Source organism: Mus caroli, chromosome 17, assembly GCF_900094665.2.
Source record: "Mus caroli chromosome 17, CAROLI_EIJ_v1.1, whole genome shotgun sequence".
NCBI classification, from domain to species: domain Eukaryota; kingdom Metazoa; phylum Chordata; class Mammalia; order Rodentia; family Muridae; genus Mus; species Mus caroli.
In genome coordinates this window covers 60513695-60530416 of record NC_034586.1, presented here as the reverse complement: position 1 = coordinate 60530416, position 16722 = coordinate 60513695, and the positions used below count along the sequence as shown (strand labels likewise).

General features: G+C 37.7%; 1 protein-coding gene across 2 annotated transcripts in view; it reads left to right on the top strand.

Annotated features, from left to right (window-relative positions):
* The window catches only part of Pja2 (praja ring finger ubiquitin ligase 2), a 51748-nt gene that overhangs the window by 23122 nt on the left and 11904 nt on the right, over positions 1-16722 (top strand). The window contains exons 5-6 of one of the 2 annotated variants that reach the window (XM_021186544.2): positions 9481-9666; positions 14713-14898. In XM_021186544.2, coding sequence (XP_021042203.1) covers positions 9481-9666; positions 14713-14898 — 372 coding nt within the window. The remainder of the gene's footprint in view (positions 1-9480; positions 9667-14712; positions 14899-16722) is intronic. The other variant, XM_021186545.2, reaches the window with a different exon arrangement.

Sequence of the window (16722 nt, the reverse complement as noted above, 5' to 3'; positions counted from 1 at the left end):
GTTTTCTTGTTTATAGCCATTCTGACTGGATGAAATAGACTCATTGAAGTTTCCATTTGTGTTTCCCCAATAGCTAAGGATGCGGAACCCTTTGGCCATTGTACTTTTGAGAGCTGGCTATTCAATTCATTTGGCCATTAAAATTATTGTTTGTATATGCTTGTTTTTTGCATTAATCCCCTGTTAGATATATAGCTAGTAAAAAATTTCTTCCCATTTTATAGGCTCTTTACTCTGTTAATTGCTTTGTCATGCAGAAAGTTTATAATTCCATGAAGTCCTACTCATCAGCTCTTGGTTTCATTTCTTTTTGAGGGGTAGGGGGCATTTTGAGACAGTGTTTTCTCTGTAAAGTTCTGGCTGTCCTGGAACTCACTCTGTAGACCAGGCTGGCCTTGAACTCAGAAATCTGCCTGCCTCTGCCTCCCAAGTGCTGGGGTTAAAGACATGCGCCACCATGCCCGGCTATGCTCTTGGTTTCATTTCTTGAGCTACTGGAAACCTTTTCAGAAAGTCCTTCCCTATTCCTATATCTTAAAGTGTCTTAAAGTGATTTACGTTGGTTTTTGGAAAGGGTGGGGGAAGGGAAACAACACTGATTGTTCTACAGGTAGTTATTCAATGTCTCCAGCACTGTTTGTTAAAGAGACTGCCTTTTGTCCAGTGTATGCTTCTGGCTTCTTTGTCAAAATCAGGTGGCCTAGTTGATGGGTTTGTTTCTAGGTTATCTGTTTTATTTCACTGGTCTGTGTGTCTGTTAAAAAAGTACTTTATTGCTAATAAAATGTTTGATGGACTGTCATATGTGATCAAGAAATTAGACATCTTGATGATGAGATATTCTGAGTACTCACCATACATACAAACTGCAAATTATTTTGGTTTCTTTTAGGCATTGTAATAGTTTACAGATGTTAGACTTTTAGATACATAATGATTATTATAAAGAGTAAAGGCTGATTGTTTTAATTAACAATATTTCAGTGAATACAAAGTATAAATTTATTACATTTTTTAAATTTCTTTAAACCATCTGTGTTTAGAACGTGATTAAGATCACTGTTGATTGACAATACTGCGTTAAATTTAGTACTTAATGTCACCCATTTCTTTTTATATTGGATCCTTATTTTCTCTTCCTATCACTAAACTTGTTATTTATAAGTTATAGGCTATAGTCTCCTCTTGCTTGTGGCTGAAGTAGGAAGATCATGAACTCAAAGCTAGCCTGACCTACATAGGGAAACCATATCTCAAAACAAAAATTCTCATTAAGTTTGGTATGGTAGGTACTATTTTTTTCCTCCATTCATAGATGAAACAGGTATATAAAGTTAACTCGTATAATGTTCTATGTGTAAGTGTTATAACTGGGACTTGATTCCTTGAACTCCAAAAGGATATATTCTCTATCATTGTGCTATGTTATTGTCAGGACTTTCTAATTGCTTTTCAAACATAGATTTCTTCAACTTTCCCCAAACTATAAAACAGCAAAAATGGGTAGAGGTGGGGACTAGAGAGTTATATTTTGTATAGCTGCTCAGCTTTTATTGGCAGAGTCCAGATTTTTATGTTATCTTTTTAAGCTACTTGCAAACCTAACAGTGCTCCATTGTATATTTTATGAGCTGTTAAAAAAAAAAAAAAAAAAACTTTCAACTAGGAATGTATAGAGAATTTTCTGATTTGAATATGAAAATATTTTATATCGTACCATAAAAGGATAAATACTGGGGGACTTTTGGGATAGTATTGGAAATGTAATTGAGGAAAATATGTAATAAAAATATTAAAAAAAAAAAGGATAAATACTTGTTGTCCTTAGAATTATGAATTAAGCCATTGTAAGATGTAACCTATTATAGGGAGCAATTTAAATATGATTTTGATAACTGTTCTGAAGCTTTAAAATGTTAAGGGAAGGCAGACACTTTTGTATGACTGTTTGTTTGTTTGCTTGTTTTACTTTCTTTTTAAAGATTTATTTTATATGTGAGACACTGTCGCTTGTCTTCAGACACACCAGAACATCAGATCCCATTACAGATGGTTGTGAGCCACCATGTGGTTGGTGGGAATTGAACTCAGGACCTCTGGAAGAGCAGTCAGTGCTCTTAACCACTGAGCCATCTCTCCAGCCCTTGTTTTACTTTTTAAATCAAGAGAAAAGTTATTTTTTTTAAATTTTACTCTCAGAGTTCAGTACATTAATGAAAAAGAGATCAGATAAGAGAAAAGGAATAATGGGGAAAACAATCACTAAGGTTTAGAGACTGCACTATCACTATGAAAATGTGTGCTGAATTGAAATTGGTCAAGGAAATGGGAAATATACAAACTCAGTGTCACCTTGTAACTCAGAACTAATGCAGAGATAATCCCTCGTGCACTACATAGAGGCCTTTGTGAAGCCGTTCCCATGCTTTTAGCGTGCTGTATTCGACAGGGACTTTATTACAGACAAGGAGATTACCTAGGAGGGTCCTGTATAGTGAATTCATCAAATACATTAAATATTTGATCAGATGACATTGTTATAAGTAGCTATTAAATAGATTGACATGAGCTACAAAATAAGTTGGATAAGTCCCTGATCTCTCTAAGTTAGGAATTGCTAGAAGACATCCAACATACAGAACTCTCATAGTTAAATTCACACTGCTCTGAGCAAGCTGTAGGATAAACATTTTTTAGGGGAGCAGAAGATGATAGAATTTTAGGAGGTAAGTCACAAAGTTCAAATTGATTTGTAAGACCAACTGTCAGTTAAATAGAATTAAGATATTTGCCGTGGAGGCCATGGTCTTTATGTAAAATCTTCAAAGTTCCAAAATCATAAATTGGCCACAAAACTTGATCTGAAATTAACTTTTTTGATAGATATTATGGATCCACACTAAAATAAGACATTTTTCAAGCAATCATATTTTGCTCCAGCAACATTTGCATGTTTGAAAAGTATTTGCTGACCTGGATTTTACTGGGTATTGTCAGCCATTGCTTCTGTACTTGGGAGAAAAGATTTAAGTCCTGAACATTCAGCTCTAAGATTGTTGGATTTGACTGTGAGTCTCTATCTACTTCTAGATTACTATTGAAAAGAAAAAAAGAGTCTTTAGCAGTTTTTCTTTGACAAGTGGAAGGTTGTTACTGGTTTTTCCTGTTACACATTTCTTGAAAAAAAATTACTTCACTAGTGTCTTCCCCATTGTGGACCCCTAGAGCAAAACAAAAATAAAGACCTTTAATATTGCTGACTTTTCTTTTCTTTTGTTTTTGTTTTGTTTTGTTTTGTTTTTTTCGAGACAGGGTTTCTCTGTGTAGCCCTGGCTGTCCTGGAACTCACTTTGTAGACCAGGCTGGCCTCAAGCTCAGAAATCCGCCTGCCTCTGCCTCCCGAGAGCTGGGATCAAAGGTGTGCGCCACCTCGCCCGGCTGTTGCTGGCTTTTCAAATGAAAATGTTAAGAATTGCTTTGTTTTTGTTTTTAAATCAGCCCTAAAACAAAAGTATAGTTCTCATGGCTCCTGCTTTTCAATAATTGGGGTTCCCCCAAGTGTGTTCTTAGTATGTTTAGAAGTGATGTCAATATTATGAACAATGGTAGTTTTGTAAATAGAGTGGACATGAGGAGAAATATGCAGCTTTACTAAAAGCTTGTCTTTGAGCCTGGTTGCAGTGTACTTGCTGGTAGAACTTGTTGGGTGTGCCAGAGCAACGGGGGTAACACAGTGAAATACGAGAATAGGTCTATGTTGTTTAAGAATAACAGAAGCTGGGCATGGAGACTCACACCTGTAGTCTTAGCACTTTGGAGGTATATAGGAGATCAGGAGTTCATGGTTTACCTTGGATGTGCAGTAAGTTCAAGGCCAGCCTGACATTCATGAAATCTTGTTTTAAAATTTTTTCAGAATAATTTCTGAAGAATAATGACCTTTGACACCATTTGTATTTTGTAAAACCTTAAAATGTATTTTAGGATTGAATTATTGCAATAGTATGAATGAATCTTCTTGTTACTGATCCTGTTTCTTGCTTCTGTTTCTTACTCATTTAATTTTGCTAAGTGTTACTTACCAGGATGCCTTTTAATCTGGTAACTGCCCGATGCCAAAACGGAGCGCCATGGACTCTAGCTTGCTTTTGAGCATGCTCAACTACACGTTTTCCTCTGTGCAGCCCTGATAGTAGTACACTGGGGGAACTGAGAAGCGGTGACCACTTTTCTAAAGTGTCTCTAAAAAGGAAGGATGTAGAACCTTTGTATTTGAGTCTGAAAATGAATTAAAAGAGTTAACTCTCTCCCTTATATAACTTACCAATGATATATTAGAGATATTTTGTTATGTTTGTATTATAAAGGTAACATCTATAGAACATTTATCAAGAATACAATGAAAATTCTTTTGAATACTATTAGATATTTTAATTTAGCTACTTAAAATAATAGGTAGGCCATCAAGTAAGAGCACCTTTGCTCTTGCAAAGAACCCAGGTTCAGTTCCCAGCACTCACATGGTGAATCATAACCATCTGTAGCTGCCGATTCTAGGGAATCTGACACCGTCTTTTGACCTCTGTAGACACCAGGCCTGCCTGTGGACACACCAGGTAAAAGCTAGATGCACATAAAACAAATGTGTCTAAAAACTTTAGTAATGAGTATTCATTCTTTATGCGGAGAAGATTTGGTCACTGTCTTCCTTGAAAAAAGTCTTTAAGTGACGGTTTACTCATAATAGAATGCTGCAGTCTATCAGGCAAACATCCCAGCCAGTAGCATTGCTCTGGGCTGTTTGACAGAAAAGGAGTGCTACATCGTTGAATTAGAGTGCAAGGGAAATTCCCAGACCTGGATCAGACCAAAGAACTGAGGTTAGCACTTATTCTTTTGAAATCTACCCTGAGAACTGTAGTGAGGACAAGGATTAAGATATGGAAGGAAGGCGGGAGTGGAAGGATAAGGGATGGGAGGAGACTCCGTCAGCAGTATAGCACTTTGTAAACCTAGGGCTTGTTTTGAAGAGTGCTGTGCTGGCCTCTGACTGTTTCTTAGAGCACTTGAGGCTTCTTTCAGAGTCTCTCCTGTCACTAGGACTTAATCGTGCCTAAAAGGTTAAACAAAGCAAAGCAAAAGAGACAGTGAGATACAGGGAAACCTTCAGAGACAAATAATGGAACCCCAGCTACACAAGAGAGCAAAGCAGGAGGATTGAAAAAGTTGTAGGTTTACCTGAGTTACAGAGTCAGTTCAAGGCTGAACTTACTAACTAGCAAGACCCTCCTCAAGGTGAGAAATAGAAATAAATGGGTTGGAGATACAGCACAGTGGTAGAGGCTTGCTTCACATGTGTATGACCCTAAATTTAATCCCCATAACCACACAGATGCTAACTAAAATCTGTTTCTTTTGATATTGTTGGGAGAATAAAATGCAGATTAGCTCTTTTTTAATCTTAATTTGATATATTAAAAGATTTCAGACGCTGTTACAGGTGTTCTATAAATATATAATAATTTTCTCTGTTCCCATGGTGACCACCAGCCTCACGAAGAACAAAACAGAATATTCAGATTCATTGTTGAAAGACTGAGATTACTTTTTCACATTCCATATAACTTGTCTGAGTAGCAAACAGGAGGAGCATTTCTGATGTGGCAGGTACTACCACAGCAAAGAAACCAGCAGACATCTACAAAGACCTTAAACCACATGCTTAGATATTTTCACAGACTTTCCTATCCTGTTTGCAAGAGTAATTTAATAATCCCAGCACTCAGGAGGCTGAGGCAGGCAGGTCTCTGTGAGTTTGAGGACAGTCAGGGCTGCTGTTGCACAGAGAAACTCTATGGAAAAGAATTTAAAAACATCAAAGAAAAATATCCCATACCTCTTCAATCTTCATGTGGTTTATCAATGGCTTGCTTCTTAGATAACATTTATAGTTATATTAAAATCAAACAGCAACTTCATGTCACCCTCTTTATACATGCATTGACAACCAAATGAAGTTTTTAAAAATGTTTTTTAATTATTGAGACTGTCATATGTCTTTTGATAATAATCACTCCCAACTCCTCCCAGACCCATGTCTACCTCCTACCCTACCTTTATTTAGTTCTGTGACATCTCTCTCGCTCCTTTTTTATATTGTAGATGTTAATTATAATAGTCCAATCCAATGCAATATTTCATTTGTAAATCTCAGGTAGAAGTAGCATAAAATACCATCTAGAAGCAACCTCTTATTTCCTGACTCCCCAAAGAAGTAGCTGGTTTATCTTTTTAGCCTTATACCTGTAAGTACGAGTGGTGTTCAGGTAGAATTGTAATCTGTAACAGTGGTAGCCTTTGTTTGAACCTCTGCTCTGAACACAGGTTTTAAAGGATCACTGTAGGGCAGATTTTTTTTTTCTTAACTAGGAATATATATAATTACTTAAATTATAACTATTTAAAACTGAAAAAAAAACACCTTATTTTCTTGTTCATGAGTAAGCAGGTGACCTAGTTTGGGTAATGGTCTAGGGTATAATTTTTGATCGTTAGTGTGAAAAAAAAAGACTAAAGTTGAATTTCCCAGGAGACTGAGGTCACCAGAATAATTGAGCTGCTATAGTGTAGCTTTTCTTTGGCACAGAAAAGAGGAAAATTGTGGTTAGCCAGTAAGCAACCCGCTGACATATCTAAAATAATAGAGCCTATTCTATAAAAGAAGTTTAATGTTTGCCTATTCAACTATTCACCTTTTTTCAAAAATTATATTATATATTTTGTCTCCAATTTTTAGTCTAAATATCACTGTAGGCTTGAAACATGAATATTAATAATGTCATTTTATAGATGAAATTAATCACAGAAAAATTATCATGGATTCTAAAGATATTATTCAGGATTCAATTCTGTCTGGCTTCAAAGCTTGTTCTTAGAAATTCGGTATTATAAATATTACTTTGTTTCTCCAATGAGGAAATTGGCTATTGCACGTCTGAAAGTTTTAGAAAGTCAGCATGGTTACGTGCTCCTCCGACTTTCTGGACCAGTTAGGATTTTAGGGTTACAAATTATTAATAAATATTAGTCATAATTACATAACATTAATGTCATAATTAATAACATTCAGATTGAAGTAGTATTAGAAACCATTCATGTGTTTCAGTCACTTGTCACAAATATGCAAATGATTTTTGGAACATCCTTAGAAATGCCTTTTGCTAGCCTTTTCAAGTCAAATAATACCAATAAAATTCTACATTTTAAGCTGTATGATTGAATAGTCCTTAGTATCCACTAAGAGCTAGTATAAACATTTAGCTCTTCTGTCTTCTTGGAAACTGCTAGTAAGTTATTAAGGAAACTGATTTTATTTGTATGTAACTAGGAAAATACCTTAGATCAATTAAATTTTGTAATACTGTTTGTTTTAGTAAAACAAGACCAAAATGATTCATGAATTGGGCATATCCCAGAACTAGTGCAGGATGTGAGGCATAGAGAACAGCTTACTAACTCTAACTACAGCTTAGCTGGTTAGTCTTCACAAGTCCCAGCTTAGTTACCTGGCTAGGCTATCTACAGCCACCAGAGCTTGATGGGGAAAGCTCTTGGTTGTTCTGCTTTGCTAAAAACCCAAAGCCAGTGTTTCTCACAAATTTTACTTAATGCCTAAGAAAAATAAATGCAGTGTTAAAGAAGTAGCTGCAGTACAGAGATTTGGACCAAGTGGGCCAAGTGCCTAGTCCATACGCAAAGGCAATTTTTTGACAATTACCTTCAAAGAAATGAAGTCTGGTCCAGTCCTGAAGGGTGAGGGGCCAGGTGGTTGTTATGACATTTTGATGGAGAGAGAATGCATTGAAGTACAACACCCAGAGGACAGTGATAGTCTGTGTAAGGAAAGAAGGCGATCATTGCTGGCTGCTTCAAAGTTTCTCCTTGCTGGGCGGTGGTGGCACACGCCTTTAATCCCAGCACTTGGGAGGCAGAGGCAGGTGGATTTCTGAGTTTGAGGCCAGCCTGGTCTACAGAGTGAGTTCTAGGACAGCCAGAGCTATACGGAGAAACCCTGTCTTGAAAAAAAAAAAAAAAAAAAGAAGTTTCTCCTTTATAAAGAATTACTGAGTATTAATAATACAGGCCCAGAGTATTTTTTTTAAAGGGTCAGTATAGAATTAGAAAACTGTTTCATTTACATCAGGTGAGTAATACATATTCATTTCAGACATTGTTTTTGATTCCCAAATTGTATTTATTTTATTTAATTAATTATTTATTTATTTTACATTCTAAATGTTGCCCTCCTTCCTGGTCCCCTCTCCATGAGTTCTTCATCCATCCTCCCTCCCCTCTGCTTCTGAGAGGGTGCTCCCCCACCTATCCACCTACTCCCACCTCACCCTGCTAGCATCCCCTTTCCCTGGAACATCAAGTTTCTACAGGATTAAGCCCATCCTTTCCTACTGAGGCCAAACAAGGCTGTAGTCCTCTTGCTGTATGTGTATGGGGGGTGGGAGGGACAGACCAGCCCAAGTATGTTCTTTGGTTAGTCCCTGGGAGTTCCCAGGGGTCTGGGTTAGTTGAGACTGTTGTTTTTCCTATGGGGTTCCAGTCCCCTTCAGCTCCTTCAGTCCTTACTCTAACTCTTCCACAGGGGTCCTCTGGCTCAGTCTAATGGTTGGCTGTATCTGTATCTGTCTTAGCTGCTAGTAGAATCTCTGTGAGGACAGCCATGCTAGGCTCCTTTCTGTAAGCACAACATGGCATCTGTAATAGAGTCAGGGTTTGGTGCCTGCACATGGGATGGATCCCAAATTGGGCCAGTCTCTAGATGGCCTTTCCTTCAGTCTCTGCTCCATTTTTGTATCTGTATTTCTTTTAGACAGGAACAATTCTGGGTCAAGAATTTTGAAGGTGGATGGTTGGCCCCATGCCTCAGATGGGGGCCATCTCTATCTACTAGAGATGGTCTTCTTAGGTTCCATATCACCACTGTTGGGCATTTCAGCTAAGGTCATCCCCATTGGGTCCTAAAAGCCTCTCATATCCCAGGTCTATGGGACTTTCTAGAGGTTCACACACACACTGCTGCATATTTCTATTCATTCTCCAGGCCCTCTGGGCTTCTCTTCTGTCTCTCTCCATACCTGATCCTACCCCGTGTTTTCCTTTCCACTCCCCTGTCCTACCCAGGTCCCTATATCTAAACTCTTATTTAAATACCATTAATTGTGTATTCTAATATAAAGAAAAAATGAAATGATATACTCCATAACCTGCTATGAGCCATGATCATTTGACAGTTTTACATTCTGTTGAATATTTATTTTTGTTATCTATTTACTTATGTTTTTTTTTTTTAATTGAATGAGCACCTGACTCAGCGTAGGCATCAGCAGTCCTACCTAGCCATAATGACTCCATCTGACAAAAATAACTTAGTGTATGATGGTAGTTTATGTCTGTTCTGATTTGCAGTTCAGAGTGCAGTGATGGGGAATGGTCTGCTTCTCTGCCTCACCGATTTTCTGGCACAGAAAAAGACCAGTCCTCAAGCGATGAGAGCTGGGAAACTCTGCCAGGAAAGGATGAGAATGACCCTGAGCTGCAGAGTGATAGTAGTGGCCCTGAGGAAGAAAACCAAGAATTGTCTCTTCAGGAGGGGTATGTTAAACAGAGAGACTCATTTACTTAAGTGTGCATTATGCAAGAATGGCATACACCACATCCAAATGTAGGGTATGCCCGTGATTACATATAGAAGCCCATGTTGAACACATAGGCTCTACATGGTGCTTTGCTACTTTGTAGGGAACACGTTTCAATGCTAGCAATTTTAGTGTTTTTATGAGGATAGAATGTATGTTGTTATCGCTTTATAAAGGGAATTTAAGTATTTAAAAAGTAGTTTACAGACTTCCTAGTGATACAGGTCTTTAATACAGTTCCTCTTGTTATAGTGACACCCAACCATACAATTATTTTTGTTACTACTTCATAACTATAATTTTGCTCCTATGAACTATAATATAAATATTTTTGGAGGTAGGTATTGTAACTCATAGGTTGAAAACTGCTTATTTGAAAGGTCATTTCAGCTGAGTTAAGAATAATTGAATTAATGTTGCCCATTGCCACACACTGAAGAGACTTGGGAGAACAATCGGCTGTAAGAGGTAAATCTGTGGTAAATTACACTTAGCATGTCTTGGAAATTCAAGTGATTGATGCAAAGAAATGGAAGCTGTTGAAGTTTTAATATTTTTATCTAGCTCAATTGGATAGTATTTCCAGAACATTGGTGACCTATGGTAAATATCTGTGACTTTATAACTTGAATGGAAATATTTCTATCTAGGAGTTGTCAACTTAAGTTGTGAAAAGCCAGATAAATATTGTTGGTTATGTATGTGTGTTGTTGTAGCTACTCAGTGTCTGTTGTAGCTACTCATCTATCCTGTTGAAGCATAAATGCAGCCATAGGCAATATGTAAATGAATTGACAGAATTTTGTTTCCAAAATGTAGAAAGGACCTGTGGCTCTCAGCTTGGCTGTCCTTGTAGTATTTCATCAGTAGAACAGGTTGGAATCTTTCTTTCTCCTACCCCCATGTGTGTGTCTGTGTCTGTTATTTTAGAAACTGTTGTGAATGTCATTTTTCCCCTTGATTATTTCTCAGCAAGATCATTTACTGCCATATAGAAATTACTGATTTTTTTTATGTTTATTTATTCTATTCTGCTACTTTGTTTCAGGTGCTTACTGAATCTATTCGCTTTCTGGTAGAAATCTTAGGTCCTTTTAAGAATAGAAACATACTGTCCCCAAACAGGGACTAATAGACCTCTTCCTTTCTATTTCTTTCTTTGGCCATATTGAACTAGGTAAGGCTTAAAAAGCACGAAATTGAATAAGAGGAGAGAGTAAGATAATGACACCATCATCTTATTCCTAATTTTAGAGGAAAACATTGTTTAAATCAATTAAGGAATAACAGCTTTTTAATTTATTTTATGGTATTCTACCAAGAATATTGAATTTTAAATCTTTTCAATATAAAAATTGTAACAAAATCATTTTGGCCTGTTGATCATAGGGAATTTTATTTCTCAAACTTCTTAATGATAATCATCCTACTTTGTTAAAACATACAAAGCCTGACTCTGTGGTCATGGTTTACTGATGGATTGTTTGTATTTTTTTGTATAGAACTTCTCTGTTAATATCTTTAAGTAAGCATGATTTGTAGATATTGATATCAGTATCAATTTGCTTTCCTTTAAAAACATAATATTTTTCTTTCTTTTCTGTACTCTCCCTCTGTTGTTAAAGTAAATTATTTATTTCTGGTTAGCATTGAGTGGTGAAACACCATCTAGCTACTTTATAAGTGAATATCTTTGATTATTTAAACATTTTTTTGATGACAACTAAATTCTTTCAATTTTTAGTTTCAAAAGTCATATGCTGGAAAACAATAATCAAGTCCTCTTGCAAGTTCACTCTGATTTCTATAAGATGTGATGACGTGCACGTCCCAGCACATACACACACACACACACACACACACACACACACACACACACTAAATATTATTTTTTTGAAGATTTTTTAAAATAAAAAAATAACTTTAGAAAAAGAGTGAATTGTTCTGATTAGTGGATACTTGTGAGCTTTAGAAAGCAAGCTTTATAGCTGAGGCTAGGACTCTATGGTAGAGTACTTGGCAGTATGCATAAAAACCTAGGGTTGAGTATCAGCTCAGGCACTCTCCTTCTAGAAAACAAATAGTCTTAAGTTTAAGAATATTTTGAAGTTTTAAATAATAAAATAAGTTATTATATTGAGGGAGAATGAGGAATCACCAATAACATAGGTTTTCATTTTGATCACCAAGTAGATGGACAAGGAGAACTAGAAAATAGGAACTTATTTGTGAGTGTTAGTTATCAGTTATGCACTGTCGATGACACATAGGCAACTGAATATAGTTTTAAGTTTAAGAGAACATTCTTGCTTGAGATTGTATACCATTGCATAAGAACAAATAAAATACATTTGAGGGATATTAGCTGTTTTCATCAAAATCACCCATTATGTAATTTACCTGGTAATTTGTTCTGTTGTAAGTATAGTCGGGATATAATTCAACATTGGACACCATTAGTTTTTAAATGGCTGGGTGAAGGCTATAGTATCAGTTGGCTTTATTATGTTGCATGTGTATAGTACTTTTCTAAGGATAACTATTGCAATGAGGAAAATAATGCCATATGTATTAGGAACTGGAAATGTAGTTTAGTGTCAGAGTGTTTCATGGTATACACAAGACATGAGATTTTTTCCCCAGTACCAGAGGGAAAAGGTATTAAAACTTGAATCAAAACATTAAAATCCACCCAAAAAGAAAAGACCAAAGAGTGAAAAGGTAGGCTGTAGAAATAGTTCTTGCAATCCCTAGTTACATGTGTGTGTGTGTGTGTGAGTGTGTGTGTGTGTGTGGGGGTGTGTTTGTGTGTGTGTATGTGTGTGTGTATGTGTATGTGTGTGTTTGTGTGTGTGTGTGTGTATGTGTGTGTGTGAGTGTGTGTATGTGTGTGTGTATGTGTATGTGTGTGTTTGTGTGTGTGTGTGTGTTTGTGTGTGTGTGAGTGTGTGTGTGTGTATGTGTGTGTGTTTGTGTGTGTGTGTGTGAGTGTATGTGTGTGTGTGTATGTATGAGTGTGTGTGTGTGTGGGTGTGTGTGTGGGTGTGTGTGTTTGTGTGTGTGTTTGTGTGTGTGGGTGTGTGTGTGAGTGGGTGTGTGGGTGTGTGTGTGGGTGTGTGTGTGTAGAGAGAGAGGAGAGAGACTGATCTTTGCTTTTATAAGAAAAAGTTTATGGGTAGAATTTTAAAAAGCTAAAGAAGACACATTTAAAGTATAAATATATATAAAAACCAAAATGGCAATATGGTATTTTAGGCAAACACTAACCGGAAAAGAACGAGAAGAGTTATGTTAATGTTTGCAAAATAAAGAATAAAATGTATAAGTAGAGGCTGGAGACATGGCTCAGTGGTTGTAATCACTTGTTGAACAATCTGAAGATCAGAGTTGAGTTCCCTGCCTCCAGGGTAACAAGTCAGGAGTGGTGGTTGGCTTGGCTTGGCTTGGCCCAGGGAGTGGCCCTGTCAGGAAGGGTAAAGAGAATTTGCAAAACACATGAAACTCAAGAAGAAGGAAGACCAAAGTGTGGATACTTCGATCCTTCTTAGAAGGGGGAACAAAATACTCATGGATGGGTTTACAGAGACAAAATTCAGAGCTGAGACTGAAGGAAGGACCATCCAGAGACTGCCCCACCTGGGGTTCCATCCCATAAACAACCACCAAACCCAGGCACTATTGCAGATGCCAACAAGATTTTGCTGACAGGACCCAGATATAGCTTCTTATAGTCTCCTGTGAGGCTATGCCAGTTCCTGGCAAATACAGGGTTCCCAGTGAAGGAGCTAGAGAAAGTCCCCAAGGAGCTGAAGTGGTCTGCAGCCCTATAGGAGGAGCAACAGTATGAACTAACCAGTACCCCCCAGAGCTCCCTGGGACTAAACCACCAATCAAAGAAAACACATGGTGGGACTCATGGCTCTAGCTGCATATGTAACAGAGGATGGCCTAGTCGGCCATCAATGGGAGGAGAGGCCCTTGGTCTTGTGAAGATTCTGTGCCCCAGTATAGGGGAATGCCAGGGTCAGGAAGCAGGAGTGGGTGGGTTGGGGAGCAGGGGGAGGAGAGAGGGGATAGGGAATTTTCGGTGATAGCATTTGAAATGTAAATGAAAATATCTAATAAAAATATATTAAAAAGAAAAAGAGAAAATGACCAGAGGCCACAGGAGTTGCATCTTATATATTTCACTAACTTTACTATTGAACATGAGAAGCTATCCAAGTTGAGGTTGAAAACAAGCTTGCGCTCGCTCTCCCTCTCCCCCCCCCCCCAAGCACGTGCGCTTTCTCTGTCACATGACTAACATCATCAACAAGGTATACATGGCTATTCATCTCCAGATTGGTTCAAAAGATCCTAAGGTACATCATGAAATTATTTATTCAAAAATAAATAAATAAAAAGGAAGGGTAAAGAGGACAGAGGTAGACCGTAGCTGGGGCTGTTGGCTTACAGAGAAAATGGATGTCCCGGGTTCAAGTCCCAGAGAGACCCTGCCTCATTGGAACTGGTGGAGCATTACAGAGGAGGATCCTTAATGTCTCCTTTTGGCTTCTGTGTTGTGTGTACAGGCATGCACAGTCTGGGTACTCGCATACACCCGGACACACACACATGCGAGCAAGCACACACATAAAACCTTTTTAAAAAGGTTTTGTGTGTGTATGTGTGAGGGTGGGGGAGGTAGAGGAGGAGGGTGGGGAGGATGGCGAGAGAGAGAGAGAGAAAGGACAACTTGTAAGAGTTGGTTGGCTTTCAGGGCTTGAACTCAAAGCCCTTAGGTGTGGCAGCAGGAGCTGTGACCCACTGTTATCTCACCTGCCCTTTTGTTTTCCACTGAAATGCAGATAAGGAAAACAGCCATTTTGAATCCTGAGTACCAAGGACTTAAAACAACAAGAATGCAAGTTACACATACTAAGTAGAATGGCAACAAAATGCTGCATGATATGTTTAAAGCAACATTGTTTTATTACTTGCTTTTGAATGTTTGTGTCAGGGAACAGACATCCTTGGAAGAGGGAGAGATCCCCTGGTTACAGTACAATGAGGTCAATGAGAGCAGCAGCGATGAAGGGAACGAGCCTGCCAACGAGTTTGCACAGCCAGAAGCTTTCATGTTGGATGGGAACAACAACCTTGAGGACGACTCGAGCGTGAGTGAAGACTTGGATGTGGACTGGAGGTCAGTGCCTTGCTGCTGTGTGCTTAGTTACCACTGAGGAGGCGGTAGGAGCTGCTTCTGCTAGGCGAGCTGAGGCTTTTTCCCAGTCTCATCGCAGATGTCACTGTCCCCAGAGGTGGGGACACTCTTTCACTCTTTCTCACCCTTCTTTGACTTTCACATCTTTGTAGCATTGATTTTAAGAGAAAAAAACTTAAGGCCCTGGTTTTGAATATGTCAATATCTGAAATAATTTCAGACTTACAGAAATGTCAGCAAAAATGATGCAGATATTCACATATATCCTTCACTAAGATCTCTTAAATGTTAATATTTTAAAGCAGTGTTTACACCATTCTCCCTTTCCTTTTCTCTCTGTATTTATGGTATGAATTCTTCTGGCCATTTTATAAATAAGTCCACAGAAATGATTTTTTTACCTATAAAAACTCTAGAATGAATTGCTGAAAAGTGTGAGCATTTTCTTAGATAATATGTAATCGCTAAAATCATACAAATAGTATTGGTCTAGTACTAGTATTTTAACCCCCAGGGCTTACTCTAGTGTTCGTTGTTATCTCAGCTAACATGTTTCTGTAATCTGGCCATCTCTTCAGTTAATCTTTGTTTTTTAATTCTGACAAATATTTTTAAGGTTTAGGCCATTTATTTATGGACTATCCTTCACATTGTAATTCCAATATCATACATGGAGTTACTCATTTTTAGCAGGAAGAACAAAAAAATGATACATTTTGTCCTAAGTACATACCAGAAGACAAACATGGCAGACAACTTTGAAGTGTCCGATTACATTTCCTCTTTTTAGCCAATGGCTACTTTGAGACTGTAAGTAACCTGTTTATTCTCCAACTGTCAAACTTCTTGTCTGCTAGTTGAGCATCCATTAGTAATTCATGTCTGAAACATGAATTATTATTTATTTATTTATTATTTTGGTTTTTCAAGACAGGGTTTCTCTGTATAGCCCTGGCTGTCCTGGAACTCACTTTGTAGACCAGGCTGGCCTCGAACTCAGAAATCCCCCTGCCTCTGCCTCTAAAACATGATTTTTTAACACTGATTCTTCTTTAGTGGCCCAATTACAACTAGATATGTCCGAGTGTCCAGGTTTGTTTATGCTACTGAAGAATGATTGGGAAGTGATTTACCTCAGCCATTTTGGATGGATGTAGGAAGTAGACATGATTGTGTTGTTTCAGAGTTGTAATCTGACCTGTTGCAGAACAGTATTCATGGAAGGACTATTTCTACTACCGTTCCTTGGGTATCTGCAGTATGCTATTTGTGTGCCTATTTAATTTATTTTATAGATGAAGAGCTAGTCAGAGTCATAAAATGCATTTCTCAATTTAACTGTGATTTAATTAAATCCTGTTTGATCACAAGCCACTCTCTTTGCATTCTTATTCACTGTTAGATAAAATGTTGTATTGCAAGAGTAGATTGGTGATTCCTTTCATTTTAAAATGTCTGGATGGGTAAGAATGCTCCTGTATTCTATGTGATGTTTGTTGATTTCCAATACTCCTAAACTGAATTTTCTTAATATATCTCCTTGTGCACTTTATTTGTAATTCCATAGTAGCCAGTGGTTAACTGTTTTAAGCTACCTTGTATAACAGTTTCTGTCTTAGTCAGGTTTTCTATTCCTGCACAAACATCATGACCAAGAAGCAAGTTGGGGAGGAAAGGGTTTATTCGGCTTACAATTCCATACTGCTGTTTATCACCAAGGAAGTCAGGACTGGAACTCAAGCAGGTCAGGAAGCAGGAGCTGATGCAGAGGCCATGGAGGGATGTTCTTTACTGGCTTGCTTCCCC